This window comes from Medicago truncatula, chromosome 8, assembly GCF_003473485.1.
Source record: "Medicago truncatula cultivar Jemalong A17 chromosome 8, MtrunA17r5.0-ANR, whole genome shotgun sequence".
NCBI classification, from domain to species: Eukaryota; Viridiplantae; Streptophyta; class Magnoliopsida; order Fabales; family Fabaceae; genus Medicago; species Medicago truncatula.
This window is the reverse complement of record NC_053049.1, coordinates 45,084,384-45,102,822: the sequence shown is the minus strand read 5'-3', so window position 1 is coordinate 45,102,822 and position 18,439 is coordinate 45,084,384. Positions and strand designations below refer to the sequence as shown.

General features: G+C 34.3%; 3 protein-coding genes across 6 annotated transcripts; 1 reads left to right on the top strand and 2 right to left on the bottom strand.

Moving 5' to 3' along the window:
* Positions 1-764: 764 nt before the first annotated feature.
* Positions 765-3,506, top strand: LOC11444151 (pentatricopeptide repeat-containing protein At4g39530). Its single transcript, XM_024773760.2, has one exon. The coding sequence runs from the start codon at positions 843-845 to the stop codon at positions 3,378-3,380; it is 2,538 nt and encodes an 845-aa protein (XP_024629528.1). The 5' UTR covers positions 765-842; the 3' UTR covers positions 3,381-3,506.
* Positions 3,507-4,270: 764 nt separating this feature from the next.
* On the bottom strand, positions 4,271-8,518 carry LOC112417536 (uncharacterized). 4 transcript variants are annotated; one of them, XM_024773761.2, is made up of 3 exons: positions 8,024-8,518; positions 5,565-7,447; positions 4,271-5,022 (listed from the first exon to the last, which is right to left on the bottom strand). In XM_024773761.2, the coding sequence occupies exons 2-3, from the start codon at positions 7,425-7,427 to the stop codon at positions 4,696-4,698; spliced, it is 2,190 nt and encodes a 729-aa protein (XP_024629529.2). In that variant the 5' UTR covers positions 7,428-7,447; positions 8,024-8,518; the 3' UTR covers positions 4,271-4,695. The 4 variants fall into 4 exon arrangements, with proteins under 4 accessions (XP_024629529.2, XP_039685141.1, XP_024629531.2 ...); XM_039829207.1 differs by lacking the exon at positions 8,024-8,518 and adding an exon at positions 7,581-7,980; XM_024773763.2 differs by lacking the exon at positions 8,024-8,518 and adding an exon at positions 7,639-7,980.
* A 1,317-nt stretch (positions 8,519-9,835) lies between these two features.
* Positions 9,836-14,968, bottom strand: LOC11437281 (uncharacterized). Its single transcript, XM_024772415.2, has 8 exons — positions 14,615-14,968; positions 14,451-14,513; positions 12,776-13,531; positions 12,515-12,649; positions 11,794-11,877; positions 10,568-10,627; positions 10,389-10,475; positions 9,836-10,288 (listed from the first exon to the last, which is right to left on the bottom strand). Exons 1-8 carry the CDS (start codon positions 14,861-14,863, stop codon positions 10,076-10,078), a joined length of 1,647 nt encoding a protein of 548 aa, XP_024628183.1. The 5' UTR covers positions 14,864-14,968; the 3' UTR covers positions 9,836-10,075.
* Between the last annotated feature and the right edge of the window lie 3,471 nt (positions 14,969-18,439).

The window sequence follows — 18,439 nt, the reverse complement described above, 5'->3', positions numbered from 1 at the left end:
TTTTTTATAAGAGGGTGTATATAGGAATTTTTGTGCTGCATGGAATATATATAACGAATCTCACTAAAAGGGCAAAAACATTAATAGATTTCAACCCATTTCTATAACATGTCAAAGATTGGGCCTTTTCAGAGAATTTTACTATATATACCCCCTAAAATCCAAATATATCTATATATACCCCTACCTTAAAAAAAAAATTGGACCCCCTACCAGCAAGGGCCCTAGGCCATCGCACTCGCGGCCTATGCCCTAGGGCCGGCCCTGACCGCACCAATAAGTAACAACAACAACAACAAAAAACCGTTCTCTCTCTCTCTCTCATATTTGTTTTCTTCTAAAAGCTCTCTCTCTAATATTCATTCCAATGCAGGTAATAACCAAATCGGAATCAAGGTATAACTGCACTAACCCGTATAACTGCAAAGCTTCTTTTTTTTTTTGTTGAAGGAACTGCAAAGCTTTTAAAAGCAAACTGTAATATTTCAAACGAATGAAAGCAAACTGCAAAGTGACGTGGGAAGAAACTGTAATATTTCAAGCTTATAAAAGCAATCTTTAATCCCTTAAAAAAAAACTGTAATATTTCAAACTTGAAGAGTGACGTGAGAAGAGAATAAAATGTTTTAATGTCTTTGTAGAATGTGTCTTTTAAGGGAAGAAGAAAATGTATTAGAGAAGAGAAGAAGGAAAAAAAAAAAACAATTTTCAAAGAAAAGACTCATTAATAAGGTTTGGAAAACCCATAAAATATGGTGCATTAATTAATCTTGCACAGGTTAGAAAAACCAATATATATAAACCCACTCATAGAGCATGCAACCACCTGGTAAGTAGCATATATGATGCGAACCCAACACCATCGACTAATGTCTTTATACAAACTAAAGTTCCTTAACAAAATCAATGTGATCCAAACGTTGCACTTCTCCACTCTGTTACATCAATTTCTTGAACCACGCATTCCCCCAATTATCGAACAACGTAAAATTGGTCGTGAATTAGCCAACTTATTGCAATCACCACACATTCCTTGCTGCAAGAAAATCCACTCCAAAATTGTCGTCTTCGGTTTTCACAAACACGATATCTTCCTTGTTAACACCCTCTTGCATGCTTATTCAAAACTCAACCTAGTAAATCATGCAAATAAGCTGTTTGATACAATGTCTCATAAAAACCTTGTTACTTGGTCTTCTATGGTTTCTATGTACACTCACCATAGTCACTGTCTAGAAGCATTGATGTTGTTTGTTCAGTTCATGAGAAGTTGTAACGAGAAACCAAATGAATACATTTTAGCTAGTGTCGTTAGAGCTTGCACTCAATTTGGTGGTCTCAACCCAGCTCTACAGATACATGGTTTGGTTGTTAAGGGTGGATATGTTCAAGATGTTTATGTGTGTACCTCTTTGATTGATTTTTACACCAAACATGCTTGTATTGATGATGCAAGGTTGCTTTTTGATGGCCTACAAGTTAAAACCAGTTTCACATGGACTACAATCATTGCAGGGTATTCGAAACAGGGAAGAAGTCAAGTGTCTTTGAAGTTGTTCGATCAAATGAAAGAGGGTCATGTTTGTCCAGATAAATATGTACTTTCGAGTGTTTTGAGTGCTTGTTTGATGCTTAAGTTTCTTGAAGGAGGGAAGCAAATTCATTGCTATGTATTAAGGAGCGGCATTGTCATGGATGTGTCAATGGTCAATGGATTTATAGATTTTTACTTTAAGTGTCACAAAGTGCAGTTGGGTAGGAAGTTATTTGATCGGATGGTAGATAAAAATGTTGTTTCGTGGACCACAGTGATTGCTGGCTGTATGCAAAATTCCTTCCATCGGGATGCCCTTGACCTGTTTGTTGAAATGGCTAGAATGGGTTGGAACCCTGATGCATTTGGTTGCACGAGCGTTCTTAATTCTTGTGGTTCACTCGTGGCTTTGGAAAAGGGAAGACAAGTGCATGCTTATGCTATCAAGGTGAACATTGATAATGATGATTTTGTGAAAAATGGTTTGATTGACATGTATGCCAAATGCGATTCCTTGACTGATGCAAGAAAAGTTTTTAACCTTATGGCTGCTATTGATTTAGTATCTTACAATGCAATGATAGAAGGATACTCAAGACAAGACAAGTTGTGTGAAGCATTGGATCTTTTTCGAGAAATGAGGCTAAGTTTATCTTCACCTACACTATTGATATTTGTAAGCCTTCTCGGGGTATCTGCTTCATTATATCACCTGGAGTTAAGCAACCAAATCCATGGTCTGATTATTAAATATGGGGTTTCTTTAGATGAATTTGCTGGAAGTGCTCTAATAGATGTTTACTCAAAATGTTCGCGTGTTGGGGATGCAAGACTAGTTTTCGAAGAGATACAAGACAAAGACATTGTAGTATGGACTGCAATGTTTTCTGGGTACACCCAACAATCAGAAAATGAGGAGTCTCTCAAACTTTACAAATGTTTACAGATGTCAAGACTAAAACCCAACGAGTTCACTTTTGCTGCTGTAATCACCGCAGCAAGTAATATAGCAAGTCTGCGACATGGTCAGCAGTTTCACAACCAAGTCATAAAGATGGGTTTTGACGATGACCCCTTTGTCGCAAACACTTTAGTTGATATGTATGCCAAAAGTGGAAGCATTGAAGAGGCTCACAAAGCATTTATCTCCACAAATTGGAAAGACACTGCATGTTGGAATTCGATGATTGCGACTTATGCCCAACATGGAGAAGCGGAAAAAGCTCTTCAGGTGTTTGAGGACATGATCATGGAAGGACTGAAACCAAATTATGTCACCTTTGTAGGTGTGCTATCAGCATGTAGCCATACTGGACTTCTTGACCTTGGATTTGATCACTTTGACTCAATGTCTCAGTTTGGAATTGAACCGGGAATTGAGCATTATGTATGCATGGTTTCTCTCTTGGGCCGTGCTGGTAAATTATATGAAGCTAAGGAATTTATTGAGAAGATGCCAATAAAACAGGCAGCAGTAGTATGGAGAAGCCTACTCAGTGCATGCAGAGTTTCTGGAAATGTTGAACTGGGAACATATGCAGCTGAGATGGCAATATCATGTAACCCAGCAGATAGTGGATCATATGTATTACTTTCAAATATATTTGCATCAAAAGGTATGTGGGTAAATGTCAGAAGGTTGAGGGAAAAAATGGACATAAGTGGAGTTGTAAAAGAACCGGGTTGTAGTTGGATTGAAGTGAATAATGAAATCCACAAGTTTATTGCCAAAGACACAGCTCATCGCGACTCCGCTCCTATATCTTTAGTTTTAGACAATTTGCTTCTACAGATCAAAGGGTTTGGTTATATGGCAAACACTGACGCCCTTTTACTTGATGATTGAGATGAATCATCTTGTGGTAATATTACAATTAGCCAGGCTTTTAAATTGCCAAAGTAAAAGTATCTTCATTTTGAGACACTCATGTAGATATAGTTCTTCAAGTTATAATATTTTTCTTAATCTTCATATCCATAATAATAATGAGAATAAGCAATGCTATACAAGTTCTCAACTGAAGTCCCCTGAGATACTGACCACACCTCAGCTCCTCTCTACAGTTCGCCAGTTACGGGATTCTGCTAGTCACCCGCTTCCGTTATTACTCCCAAAGGAAAATGTAAACCAAGATGATGATGATAAAGGTTTCCCAAAAGATAGAATTTTGGGTTACATTCATGACAAAAGAAATGGTGTGGTTACTTCAAATAACACCGATTACTTTTCTGTTAACCCGAGGGCTAGTATTTCCGTTTCACAAATTGTGCAGGAAAAATTGGATTTTCCTAAGGTAACACTGAAGATGTTAATACTTGAATCTTCTTATGGAAGTCAAGATTATATACATTTTTTATTCCATAGATATTTGAAGGCAAGTGCAAATGAAAATTGTAATGAAATGAAACTTGGGAGTGAACAAATTTCGTTAAGATTAGAAAATGTTCCTAGTGAGCTAAACTGCAATGCAAAGGTTACTGAGCCTGACACAACCTGAAAACTAGTTCTTTGGTTGACAAAGACTGCATTTCAATAGACACGAGCACAACTTAATTGGCTAGTGAAAGTGATGTATGCAATCCTGATGTAACCATACGCGAACCACCATCATTATCTAATGATGCAGTTCTGAATACAGAAGAAGGGAGTATGATGTGTTGTTGATAGGCTGAGAGTAACTGCATATTTCATGCATTTTGGATATATCTTGGAGGTTCATAAAATCTTCTCTAATGTAAAAGAAAAAATGGTATATTCCAATCCACTTCCCATCATTATCATTTCAGAATATAATTTTATTTGAATAGATACAAACAGGAAGATAGAAAGGCCTGCTATGCTACCTCTCTCTCTTCATCTCCCCATTCTTGATTTTATCCTATTACAATATGAACAATTTTGGGTTTCTGTCCCATATACTTTCAAGATCTTGTTACAAAAAAATGATTTTGACACCTCTAACTAATAATGACTGACATTCTATCCCTATCCCCTTTATGAGCAGCCCCTGCATATTTTTCTAGCCATTCTGAGAGTCTTGTTTTACAGCTTCAGCAAGCATGGAACTGTGTCAAGCAACAAATCTTCATATTGATGCAGAATTCCACTCACTGTGATCTCTTCTCTATGTAATCACATCTCTATGTCCTAGTCAACACCTTTATACTCGCGCAATAGGAGAAAAAGGTGGGTTTGGTACATAAGACCTAGGAATTCCTTTTGGAGTCTTGCACACAGCCTTCTTCTCGGTTGTGATTGTTTTGAAAAAAGACTCTACATCCTCCTCAAGAAGCATTTTCAACGAACTGCAATGAGATAACTGCTGGTTTTTCTCGTGCTCCGGACCGCTGGAGACAGAAGTTCCATGCAAAATGGCAACACAGATGGAGAATGCTTGTAATGTGGATAGTTTTGCATGAAAATCAACAGCATAATGCCCCGCTTCGACCATTTTCATGCTGAAAGTAGGACTACTTTCTTTTGCTCCCTGTGCACCGAAAGTTCAGATAAGTATCAGTAACAAAAAAAAAAACAATACCAATCTCACAGCTGTAATAAGATGTACTGATTTTCAAACGACCGTATAGATGCATATCTTATGAAACTAATGCCTTTTCCATCCTGCACTCAATATATAAATCATAGTTTTTTTTTAATTATATATCAATCATAGTTATTACAATCTTACTATTCATGATTCGAATCACACAGCTCAATATGAGTTGTTAAGTAAATGATTCCTGTCATACAATGAATCACGAATGAATCGCACAATTCAGTTATTTGCTTTTTATCTTTTAAGCAACCAATTCTCATCAGTTGAAAAGTCAAGGGGAACCACTATCTGGAACACAACCATCTTCTAATTGTCACAATGAATGGCTCCATAAGAAATATGACCACATTTCTGAAATGGAATGCAGAAGTGCATGAAGATGAATGTGTCTCTAATTAACTCAATTATTATACTAAAGTGTTTCATCTTACAAGTCCCTTCAAGAAAAAGTTTCAGTGAAAATCAATTTGTACCTGAACAAAAAGTTCCAGTGGTTGATAATCCTCTATAAGGGAGTGGTCTTCAGCAAATTGAATACTAGGATTGCCTAAAAGTACAAGGGGACAGGCCATGTCCCAACCACCACAGTCACAACCTCCGCCGTGTCTCAATCGATCAAGTAACGATGAGGGACCCTTGCATTCAGCGTTTGGCAAACCATGGTAGCCAGTCGGTATTACCACCTTCAGCTGTTCCTGAACTTTTCTGTCATGAAGACTCTTTCTACTCTGATCTACTACTGCACAAAGATTGCTTTTGTTGGAATATTCTTTATCACATAATCTATCTCCTCTCTTGTACTTTAAGCTTTCTCTCTTAGAAAATGGAATTTCCAAGATAATGGCAGCAACTTCAAGGTTCGAATAAGACTCAGTAGGCAACAAAGGAAAAAACTTTGAATCACCAGACTCTTGAAGTTTGTTTTTGATTGCAAGGCTCTCTTCAACCATCTCAAAAGTTTCTTCCATGGATCCAACACGGGAAGCTTTTCGAGTTTTAAAAGCACCTTGTTCACAAACTGACTTTTTTTCGGACGAAATGCTATGTCTTGAGTGTGAAAGATCATACAAAACAAATTCTGTCATCATAGAGTTGTCAAATACATTGTCTTTTATTTCGGAACATAAATTACTGGAAACTAGCATCTTTGCTACTATTGAGGAATCTTTGTCAAAATCATGAGGTTCCAACCCAGTAGCATTGCTCTTCTTTTTATTATCAATGGAATGAAATGTATATACCCAATTGAAACCGTTACCTACTCTCCATGTCTTGGCCACAAACACATCTTCAGGACACTTCACCTTGAACTCAAAAAAAGGCATTCCATTTTTGTTTTCGAACTTGAGATTACCGTGCAGGTGAACCGGCGACGATGCTATACCTGAATACTTGATTTCTCTGTTGATAAACTCAGAAATAATGTCAGAATGTTTTCCTGTGTTAGATAAGTCGTTCAGAAAATACTTCTGATAAGTCCTGTTGCATATAATGTTTGCTGTCTCATTTGATTTTACCTCATCATTAGTTTCTGAAATATGACTCAGTGGACTTCTCAAAGATTTCGACTTTATGAAATGATTCATCCTTTTCCTGACCGGTGTGGATCGCACTTTTGATGAGCAATCACTTTTCAAAGAAGGGGATAGCATGTGAGAGGTTTCCACCTTAGCAGAGAGTGACTTCTGCAATGAGTGAACTTTGTCCTTTTCAGGAACAAAATTGCCATTCATTTTAGAATCAGAAACTTTATCACTTCTGGACCTCAAATTTATGGAACTTCTCCCTTCTAATGTAGTAGATTTTTTATTTTTGACATCTAAATCCATGCAAATTTCAATAAACCCGTTTGAATTGTCCGGCTCATGGCAAGCCGAAGACCTGGACCCGTAATTTGAATACTGAGATGTATCTGAAGGTCTCTGCTTGGTATCTTCATCATCTGAACCACATAAAGAATCAACTATGCTACATGAGAAAGAGATGTTACTACTACTCCTTGAAAATTCTATTTTTTTCCTTCCCCCCATTTTCTCTGTATTTTTAACTTCCTCTGAACTCTGATACATGGAAACCCTCCTTGTTTCTATATTATTATTACCTTCTAATGCATGAGATCTAGAGAGACGGCTCTTACATGAAGAACTGCGAAATCGAGCGAATTTAATCTCTGCAAAGTCCTCCTTCATGGTAAAAACTTCACCTTTCCCTGTGGATTTTCCTTTTTTAGATCTCTTCTTAACATTCACGCAATATTGCTGAGGTGGAAGAACAGTATTGGGACTTAGGCCTTCTGAAGGTTTGCCAGTGAGATTCAACCCCAACTCTTTCCCCATTGATGAATCCAAATTAAGGCCTGCAATACCATTACATAAACAAAACAAAGAAATGCACATAAATTAGTTTATGACAAAATGTCAGTAACTATTATTATCTAACAAAATTGATATATGTAAAAAAAAATTGGCCACAATAATCAGAATTGGTACATTAAATGATACTTCAAAGAAGAAATTGTGGATTGCAATTGCTAGTAGGAAATGATACCTGCATTGCAGAACAATTATCTAAACACTCACCTAAAACATGTAATTTTGAAATGGCAATTATGACCTTTCAAGCAACTATTATTGTAAAAGAAGTTTTATTAGAGCCCTAAAAATTTGTACTTAGAGACAACAGATTAGAAGAAGAGAAAAAAAGAAGCTGAAAAATAACACATTTGATCCACTAAATTATATGCAAAAGGAAAAGAAGGCTTGAAAGAATGATGTATGATCTGTCCAATACCCAAATGTGATTTGAGTAAAGTGACATCAATAAGTGATATTTTATTTAAAATAAATAATAAAGTACACTATGATTTTGATACCAAACCAAAACGGTGGAAAATGCAGCATAGAAAAAAAGAAGAAAAAGGAAAAGGACGTACTGGATTAGATCTTGAAGAAGCAAGGTGGAGATAAAGAGAACACCAACAAGTAACTTCAATGGAATGTCATAAATTTCCAAACTTGAGCATAAAGACTGCATGAAAATGACTTATGAAACCAACCCATTTGAGTAAAGAGTCAAGTACTTGCACATGTGTATTGTAGTTGTACTCAGAAATTCCAATCCAAAACAAGCCACAAAAAAAGCAGTGTAGTGACGTGAAACCGACACAAAAACAAGTTCAGTTCAATCTCCACTACAGAAGAAGCAGTAAATGGTTCCAAAAAGTGATGTTAGAAACAGAAGTTACATAATGCAAGAGAGAGAGACTATAGTCATGCTCATGCACATAAATGTCCCTACTTAATCATGCATGTTCTTCAAACATCATCATAATCAATATCATGCTGATTTTTTCTTTATTTGCTTTTTCTTATTTTAATTTTTTATTTAATTTGAGTCACATTCAGTACTAGCCAGCATGAGACCAGCGATCTAAGCAAAGTAAGTGAGCAACCCAAGAAAGAATCAAGAGAAAAAAGAGACGGTGCTCTTTGTGAAATGACAATTAACACCTTAGAAGTACAACATTTGATTATGTTACTTTGGGGGACAATGGAAGGGTAATTGTGGAATTTAACTTATGGAATGGCTCCACTGAAACAGTGTCACTGCAGGACAAGTTATCTTGTTTGTTTGAGTAAAAAAAAGTTGTTTTGGGGAAACAAATTATTATCTTATTATATGGTTTTGGGAAGGGCAGATATATGACATAATAATTTATTAAAAACGGAATCCCACAATTAATTTACAATAAAATATTTATGGTAATAATTTATTTAAACACCATAATCAGTTTTGTCGAATTCAGAATCAGATCTGAAGAGTGCTGCTTTGGTGAATTTTATTGACAACTTTGCCCTTATGCTAGTCCCCAATCAGACAAAGGAAGTTAGAAATTGTATTTCTTTAACATCAAAATATATGATTTTATTTTAACAAAGCTGTCTCTGCAATTTTTTAATTAACTATTTATTTTTAAGTAACCAAATGACTAAATAAATATATTTACCTATAAAAGAAAAAGATCGGACTTATCCAAGAGATGTTTTGACCCAGTCAAATTGAATGGTACTCCTTCCGTATTTAAATATAAACAAATTTTAACTTTTAGGTTCATTCAATTAATAATCTATGCGGTTTAAACCACATACATTATTAATTGAATGAACCTAAAAGTCAAAATTTGTTTATATTTAAAAACGGAGGGAGTAATTGGATAGCAGGTGTAAGCATATGAAAGAAAAGGAGAAAAATAATGATTTTGAGGTCAAAGCGTCAAACTCAACCGAAGATATTGAATTTGCATGTTGAATGGATTGGAGAGATTCGAGGGACAGCATGGGACACCAAAATTCAAAGTTCAACAACAACCACTATGGCCATATTGGCATTGGCTCACATCAAACCCACGGAATCTTAATCTTGACTTTACCATCAATATATGCAATGTAATGCTCCCACTCAATCTTATTCTTCTTAATTTCTCTCTATTACTAACTAGTTATTTGATTAAATTTATTTTACTTTCTGTAACATTATTATTAATCCATAATTAAATTTTCTTGGTAAAACTGAAAAGGCATCATTAATCTAATTTAATAACTTATTACTAATTCTTTTAACATCTCTTAAAAAATATTTTGATTTATTTCTTATATTTCACAAGAAAGAAAAATGCCTTGAACCTGATTACCTGAAACAAGAACATCAAACCTCCAACACCAGCCTTTAGCAGGGAAGTTGGGCGTCACAGTAACATTCTATGTTTAATCATATATATTCTTGTCGTCAGATTAAGACTAAAATAATTTAACACCTAGTATAAGTTAGCATTAGTTTTCGCAAATTCCAACTAGAAGAGAGCTTAACTATACAGAAAACTTTGCTACTAGTATCATGAAAACAAAAATGACAACCAAAACACAGAATATTCCTCCCTAGTAAGCACGTCTTGAAGCTTTGATGTTTTCATCTTTCCTAGACTTTCTCAATGGTTTCTGGATACAGGCGGCATAAAGAAGTCATAATCGTCAGATTCATGAGTACCCACCAGCTTCTTCTTCTTCTCAGCATCTTCAAATTTTGCAGTGACCCATGAGGCTGTGCCTGCATTTCTTTTTGAATCTGATGCATCTAATGTCAGCACAGACACCGCATCACAAGAGGCAGACCAAGAATGACCACAGGCGATACATTCCAGCTGAACAAGCAGAGCAACAATCAAAACCCGGGTCATTAAAAGTGCATTAGATGAGTTTTTAAATTTTAATTAAATATCAGTAAAGCATTAAGGTGCAAACCATATATCGGTCAGCAAGTCCTGCACGAATAATATCCCTTACACCCACTTTACGCTCTGTGCAAAGTTTGCAACTAGCATCTGTCATCTGTTTCACAGAAGAAAAGCTAACAGTTAGTCGATAATATTCACACAATTTAATAGGTAACATAAGATTATTGGAGTGGAGCAAAAAGTGACCTGCATGTGTTGTTGTTCATCGGGCTCATTCTTGGGTAATTCCTCAGCAGTCAAACCTTCCTGGAGTCCAAATATTTAGTAAACAACCACGGAATCAACAGCCAGATTAATCTTTCAAAAGTTACATGAAGCTATATGCATCAGTTAAAAACCAAACAGCATAGGAGGCTTTCGAAAACATCTAGCATTTTTGCGGTACACAAGTAGTTTTCTGAAAGTGCATTCTGAGATATTTATCTAACATGTGAATCATTTTAAGATGTACCAACAATTCCTTTACTACTTCTATCCAACACTTGGAAGGCAAGGAACGACAAAATCTTCGGTTTTAAAGCATCTAAAGTGCCGGAGGTTGTAGAGGCGATAAAAAGTTTGTCTTGGAGTTTGTTTTTGGGAAGAATTCGGGTCCACCTTGCCTCTTTTACGAATGGTTTACATTGTATGCTTAGGTAATTTAGTGGTGTTTGTTTAGTTGGTTAGATTTTTTTGGGAGGGTCGAGTACTACTTGTACTTAATAGCAATGCAGTCTATAATCAATAAAAAAATTCTTTGCTGCTAAAAAAAGAACCTATCATGTACCAACTCCAACGCTTTTAATTGGTACAGTCTACCTTCAAATCATCATCACAGAAAATAATGACCACATATGCCAAAGATATGGATTATAGTACTATTTTATCATCAATTGATCACATATGGCCACCAAAATATTGGTTCAATAATTTGTTGGCCCTATGTGATCAATTAACCCAAGAAGGATGCCTCAATGAAAATACAAGAAAAACAAATCATTGGGTCCAATGCAGGGTGGTCTGTGGTCACCATTGCTAAAGAACATATGACAAGAGTTTTTAGATCTTTCACTAGGATCTGATTAGAAGTTAAACATGTTCTTAGACCCTTTCTAACTCCCCACCCCCAAGAAAAGGTTGGAACGTTCAAGCATAATACCAAATTTTCTCAGGACATATGTTCAGTGCTGTCAATAAAGCAAAATAATACTCTTTTATTTTACTAGCATTTACAATATGTTAAAATAGATAAAATATGTTGAAAATTATAAAAGTTGAACCAGCTGTATTGACTGAACAAAATAATTACAAGAAGCTATCAGATTAGAAATTAATAGTGTAAAATTTACATGAAAACAATATCATGTGAGCAGAAAACTTTAGAGTTCCAAATGAAGAAAAAAAAGGCTGAAAGGATATAATTCATCAAATACCTTCAACTCCGTAGGTGTCATATTCAATATTTGTGAAGGTTCTAGCTCTCCATTTAATAAACGCCGTAACAGAAATGCATTGTTCTGCAAAATAAGGTCAGAAAAAATAAATATAAGCAACCCCGTCATAACTTGCGAAATTTGTCTTAGTAAAAATAAGTTAACCAAGAACAAATTGCAAGGCCAAAAGAACCAGCCCCTCAAAACCTTAATTCTATCCTAATATGACAACTTTGGATAACACAGTAGATGATGTAGATAAAGGCAAAAAAAAAAACACATTGTTTGGGTAACAGAAATGCATTGTTCTGCAAAATAAAGTCAGAAAATAAAATTATAGGCAAACCACCAAACTGTGAAATTAGGTCTTCATAAAAATAAGCTAACTAAAGAACAATCTGTAAAGCCACAAGAACCACACCATTAAAACCTTAATTCTGCCTAGTATTCATCTGAAAACTTTGGATAACACCATAGATGATGTGGGTCATGGCTAAAAAAACCAACATATTTTATTAGACATTTGATATCCTGGTCGTTAAAAATAATAAGTAATATAATACAAAATGTATTCAACTACAAGAAAAAAGAAGTCCCACTGTCCCACCTTATACAAAATAAAATGTAGCAGTGGCAAGTGATTTTTTATCTCTAAAGTTTCAAGGACATTGCTCATAAACATTTAAGGTTAACGATCCATATTAAAAAGGTAACTCCCAACCTTGAGATTAAATGCTAACTGTCGTAGCTTTTGTCTGTACTTCTGATCATCTGATGAAAATGCATCATGCGAAGCTTTCTCCACAGCAACTACAGCTGGAACAGCAACATCTGGCCAGACAAAAGGCTTGGAATTCTGCAGAGTGAAAAATGGTAAATGCATTATAACCCTTAAGGAAAAGGAAAGCAAATAGAAGATTATGAGAATATAAATAAACCCACACAAAATATCACAAACACCATTGGATACTTCAACAAGTACCTTCAGAACTTTGCCTTTACATTCATTTGCGATTTCTAAACTTTTGCTATTTCCTCCATTGTTGATAGCATCAGAATTGTCACTCCCTTTGTCTTTTTTCTTCATGTTGTCATCGGTGTCAAACAAGTATTGAACATTCTGAAGGAGTGTCTCCAAACATTTGTCACGATGGGCATCTCCTGTTAGTGCGTTAAATTTCACTAATACACGATAATGCTCTGAGGTATTAGCTACACGTTTTCCTGGTATTTCAGGTTCCAGAGATTGGACACTCTTTCGAGATGCTTCCTTCTCCTTTGATAAATCAAGAGATGAAATACTCTTTTTCTTGAAGTCTCTTTTATTTTTCATCAGATCTTCCTGACCAGCAGGAGTTTCATCAGTCTCAATGTCAGGTAGTTCACCCAAACGTTGAATGGTTTTCAGAACAAGCTCATCAATTTCTTTTTGTTTATCGTCCTTGTAGTCCTTATCAGTTAGATTCCACAATTTCATTGTTTCTATGTCATACACCTTCTGCACCACAAACCCGGGATGCTGCTTACGATTTGGAAGTTGTTTGTGTATGGGAACAAAATGCACCACACACGTATGCTTAACAGATTCTGCAGGAACAGCGTCTTGGTGGAAACTATAATATAACTCTCTCGTCTCATTTGATTGCCAGGTACCACCTCCTTTTTTCTCTGCTTCATATGGACGGTAAAACCACTGACCTGTGATCATTAAGGTGTCATTGGGGGATTGTGTAATGTCCTGACAGAAAAACATCTCCGGAATCAGAAAATTGAAAAGCATAAAACTCTATGTTTCATGAAAGAGGAAGAAATAGCACCCTCTCTGTCCCCCGCGTGAATGAGAAAAGGGGGTTACAATTTACCAAACTCAATATTATAAGTTTATAACATCAATGCAGATCGATCTACTTCACAACATATGTTGCTTTGTATAATAACACGATAAAATTTAGAGACCTTGTTATCAAAAATTAAAAAAATGAGGACAACACAACGTGCTAAATCCAGCATGTGCACATTCCAAGGATTGCCATGAACAGAACAGAACAAAACAAAACAGGGATGCTAATCTAAAAGGTAAAAAAATAATGAAATTAGCATGCATTGTCAATAACAGTGTAAAGATCTTTTACACTAATCACAAATAATCTTTTGGGTGACTTTTAAGGTAGTTCAAATTGAAGGTAACGTTTTTAATGATGTGACAATTTATAATTGAATGACAGTGTAAAAAAACTCTTCACACTTACATATATCAAAACTAATCTCTTAAACACATAAAATTGTGAAAGAATTGGATTAGTATACACCGTACAATTATTTTATATATGCATCCAATAATGAGTTGTCACGTCAATTTATGAATATGACAATCACATGAATTGTCATATTCATTAATTAACGTGACAACTTATTATTAGATGTATGTGTAAAATAACTTTACACCGTAAGTGTATAGTAATTAATGTATTGATCATCAACAAAGGGTATGTGTCACATTTAATTCTGTTAGAATTTATTACTCATTCATTCACCAATGCATAACAGCATACCCATATGATGAGTAAATTCATCATATAATATCTAAGCAGAAATCAAGTGTGATAGCATAAAAAAAATGGGTTGCATGTGTAAATAGTATTTGACAAGAAATTCACCTTGATAATGGCCACATACGCCTTTTCATCTTTACCATCAGGCTCAAGAAGCACAGTATCCTCCTACAGAAAAACAATGTGACGCCAAAAAAACATCATCATCGTCATCAAATTCAAAAAAAAACATAAATGAAATTCCATGCATTACCAAGAAATATACTTACAAGTGTGTACTGGTTTCCATCAAATTCAAAGGAATGAAAATGATTGATTTTGTTTTTTCCTCTTCTGGAAACCCTAACTGGTTTGCCAATGGGTTTAGCATCCTCCAAAGGCGGCTCCTCTTCTTCTTCTTTCTCCTTCTTCTCGTAAACGTAATCATCTTCATCTTCATCTTCTTGCAGTTTCATCAGCCTCTTCCTTTTGCGGTGGTGAGAAGGAGAAGGTGAATCGTCACTGCTAATTGTTACCATTGTTCACTTCACCGCCGTCGCACCGTCCCGTCGTCGCAGTTTCAAAAAGGAAACAAAAGTACAATGCCCGTTTTATTCTTTAGAGTAGAGTGAGTAAGAATATGGTATGACTTGTGAACTAAGGATGTAGTATATATAGTCTCGTAGATTTTGTTTTATACAGGTGTGCTTAGTATAAATTAAGTATGTTCATGAATTTCTGTCAACAAAAACAAAAAGTAAGTTCATGAATATCATTTACTCTTATTTTTAAAAAATAATAATTAATTATTAGATTAATTATAGTTTGTGATTATGTAAAAAAAATATATATATATAGTTTATTATATTTCTATAATTTAAAATTTAATTGGAGAAAATGGTAATTTATGGATAAATTGATGGTCTATTCCAATTAAATAAATAAGAAAAAATTATGTAGGTTAAAATATTTAATTGATATACATTTTTGTTTGCATTAACCCTTCAATTCTTATAGAAAGTCGGCAATCCGAAGTTCAGTTCGTATACTTTTTTTTTTTTTTACGGAAGGAAGACCGTTGAATGAATGAAGAGAAAGGAAAGGGAGTAAAAGAAAAACAAAAAAATAATTATGGAAGGATGACCGTTTTGAATGAATGAATTTTTTTGAAGGACATTTGAATGAATGAAGAGAAAGGAAAGAGAGTAAAAGAAAAAAATAATAATTACGGAAGGAAGACCGTTGAATGAATAAAGAGAGCGGAAAGAGAGTAATAGAAAAAGAAAAAATAATTACGGATGGAAGACCGTTGAATGAATGCATTTTTATTTTTTTTTAAAGACCGTAGATTGAATGAATGAAAGTGAGTGGAAAATGAGATGAATTTTTTATTATGAGTGAAAACGCTAGAAAGTAAAAGAAAAAATACATGTAATTATAAAATGACAAAAATAACCTTCTTTAAAAAAATTGGAAAACGCAATATTTTTTATTATTATTAAACAAATTTATTGTATTACTTAAAATGACAACCAATTATTTGCAAGTAACGATCCGGCTGTGATGACATTGGGTCGTGTATTATTTTGTTAGTTGTTTTTATGCATTGTTAATAGAGTTTAAATGAATTTGCATGGTTCTGAAGCTAAAAAAGAAAGAAAACGAGGAGACAAGAGAAGCAAAAATTGTGTCGCAATTTTGTACGTCGGAGCACAGTTTTGCTGATAATTTCAGGAGTTTTCACTCGACAAAAATCGTTTCAAATCGGAATATGAATTGAGGAGCGCCATGCCTTCAATTTGAATTTATCTAAGAATAAGTAATATCGATGAAATTGCTAAGTAGAGATTGGAAAAGTCCCCTATGGATACAAATTTAATTATTACTTGGATATAAATTAGTACAATTACTCACGCAAAAAAATATATAACACTTGCTAAAAATGTATCAAAATTCATGGATTATCTGTTTAACGTATACCCACGCAAATATGGGATGGATACATGTATCATATTTATTTGAGAAATTCTTTTTCCACCTTATTCACTTCTCATGCGCCCTTCAAATTTATCATTTTAGCTCCGTTTAGATTTTATAATCTGAAGTGTGTTTGATGATTTTCGGATTATAACATTAGAATTGTGCTAACCTAATTTTGTCCGGATTCAACTCAATGTATTAAAATGGTCGAATTTAAAATGACATAATAATTCCTTTTGGTGATGAAAATGACATGATATAAATAGACATAATTTGAAATTGACAACCAAATGACAAAATGAGTGAGTATTAACAGGTAAAATGTAAACATAGATCTTTTTTTTTTTTTTTGAAAGAATGTAAACATAGATTGTAACGACATCAAAAGAAATTTGAACATGTGGTCAACCATGGAAGTCAAAAAACATGTGAAAAACATATTGAACCAGCCAACCTTGTTGACCAAGTCATCCTCCATGCTCTGGACTGGTTATGATTATATAATTTGAAATATTGCAAAAAAAAAATTCAGATTATATAATCTGAATCATTCTCGGATCGTGTAAAAACTTTTATTATGGAAGGTCTGACAATGCAAATACAGTTTTCGTGGTTCACAACGAACATAAACTTCTATAAATCGGCGTGGTTGGTTCGTTTGTAAACCACATCATAGAACTTACAGACAATTGCAACAAAAAAAAAAATCAGATTATATAATCTGAATCATTCTCGGATTGTGTAAAAACTTTTGTTATGGAAGGTTTGACAATGCATATACAGTTTTCGTGGTTCACAACACACATAAACTTCTATAAATCGGCGTGGTTGGTTCGTTTGTAAACCACATCATAGAACTTACAAACAATTATTTGGTAGATATGAACACCAAGTTAGCTACTATTTACTACAACGGGGAGAAAATAATAAGTTTAGGGTCCGTGTTGATGTCACATTATCTAACTTGAAGGATCGATTAGAACAAATTAATTATCGCTCAACCACAAAGACACAAGGAGGGTGGATAGTGTTTAAGTATCGTTGTCCATCAACCGACTCAGTTGGAAGTGTCAGTTCACCAAAATAAAGCTAAAAAACAACGACGACATGAAACCACGTTCTCTATCAATGGTCAATACAACTTAAAGGGATCGATCGAGTTAGATGCTTCCTTAATAAATAAAAAAATCATGATATTCAAAAAACTTTGATTTGACTGAGGGCCTACGAAGAAATCATTAGTTGTATAAATTGATATGATAAAGGACTTTGTTTTGCTGATCTGTATACTTATTTACTTGTTAATTATGTTGTTTTAATCCATCAAGTAAGTTCATGAATGATTAGAGTAATTATAGTTTATGATTATGTACCAAAAAATAAGGGTTTATTTGATGGTCAGGATATGATAGAGGCATGATATTATATAAAGCTGGATAGAGATAGGATATGATAACGACATGATAAACATTAATCATATCATGTGTTTGATGCGCACATGATAACAAACATGATATCATCATAATTAAATGAAAAAATTGCTCTCATAATTAATTAAATATTATAAAAATGACATGTTATTAATTATAATAAAAAATACATGCTATCATTATTTTAAAAATGACAATATTTTAAAAAGGGCAGAATATCAAGGTAATAAATAAGGAATGATCTTCTAATCCCATTATAATAATTTCTAACCCAGCCTATACTCAGGATAAAAATTACAAAGGAAAGTCAGGATATGATAGAAAAATGATTTATTTCATCATATCTCTTTGGTGCATCGCAGAGCACCAAAGATTTAGTTAACACTTTAGAAATAATCTTGTATATCGCAGAGCAACATGTTATGGGCCTATAATTCTTAATTGATGTGGCATTTGGTATTTTAGGTATCAAAGTCACATATGTACTGTTTATAATTCTAGGCATGAATCCAGTTCTAAAGTATTCTATAACAGCATCAATGACACTTGCGCCAATAATATTCCAAGTACTTTTGAAAAAATGAACATTAAAGCCATCAATACCTGGGGCTTTAGAGGGGTCTATAGAGTAAAGAGCATTCTTGACTTCATCAGTTGTGACCTCTGAACATAGCATAACTCGTTGATGGTGTGTTAAGGTAGGTC

Bases quoted from the DNA above. Each gene is read 5' to 3' on its own strand.
- LOC11444151 (XM_024773760.2), top strand. From the start codon at position 843: ATGATGCGAACCCAACACCATCGACTAATGTCTTTATACAAACTAAAG.
- LOC112417536 (XM_024773761.2), bottom strand. From the start codon at position 7,427: ATGGGGAAAGAGTTGGGGTTGAATCTCACTGGCAAACCTTCAGAAGGC. The intron at 5,023-5,564 runs GTACAAATTGAT...TTCGGTGCACAG, and splicing joins CACTGGAACTTTTTGTTCAG to GGAGCAAAAGAAAGTAGTCC.
- LOC11437281 (XM_024772415.2), bottom strand. From the start codon at position 14,863: ATGGTAACAATTAGCAGTGACGATTCACCTTCTCCTTCTCACCACCGC. The intron at 14,514-14,614 runs GTAAGTATATTT...GTTTTTCTGTAG, and splicing joins ATGGAAACCAGTACACACTT to GAGGATACTGTGCTTCTTGA. The intron at 10,476-10,567 runs GTCACTTTTTGC...TCTGTGAAACAG, and splicing joins ATGAACAACAACACATGCAG to ATGACAGATGCTAGTTGCAA.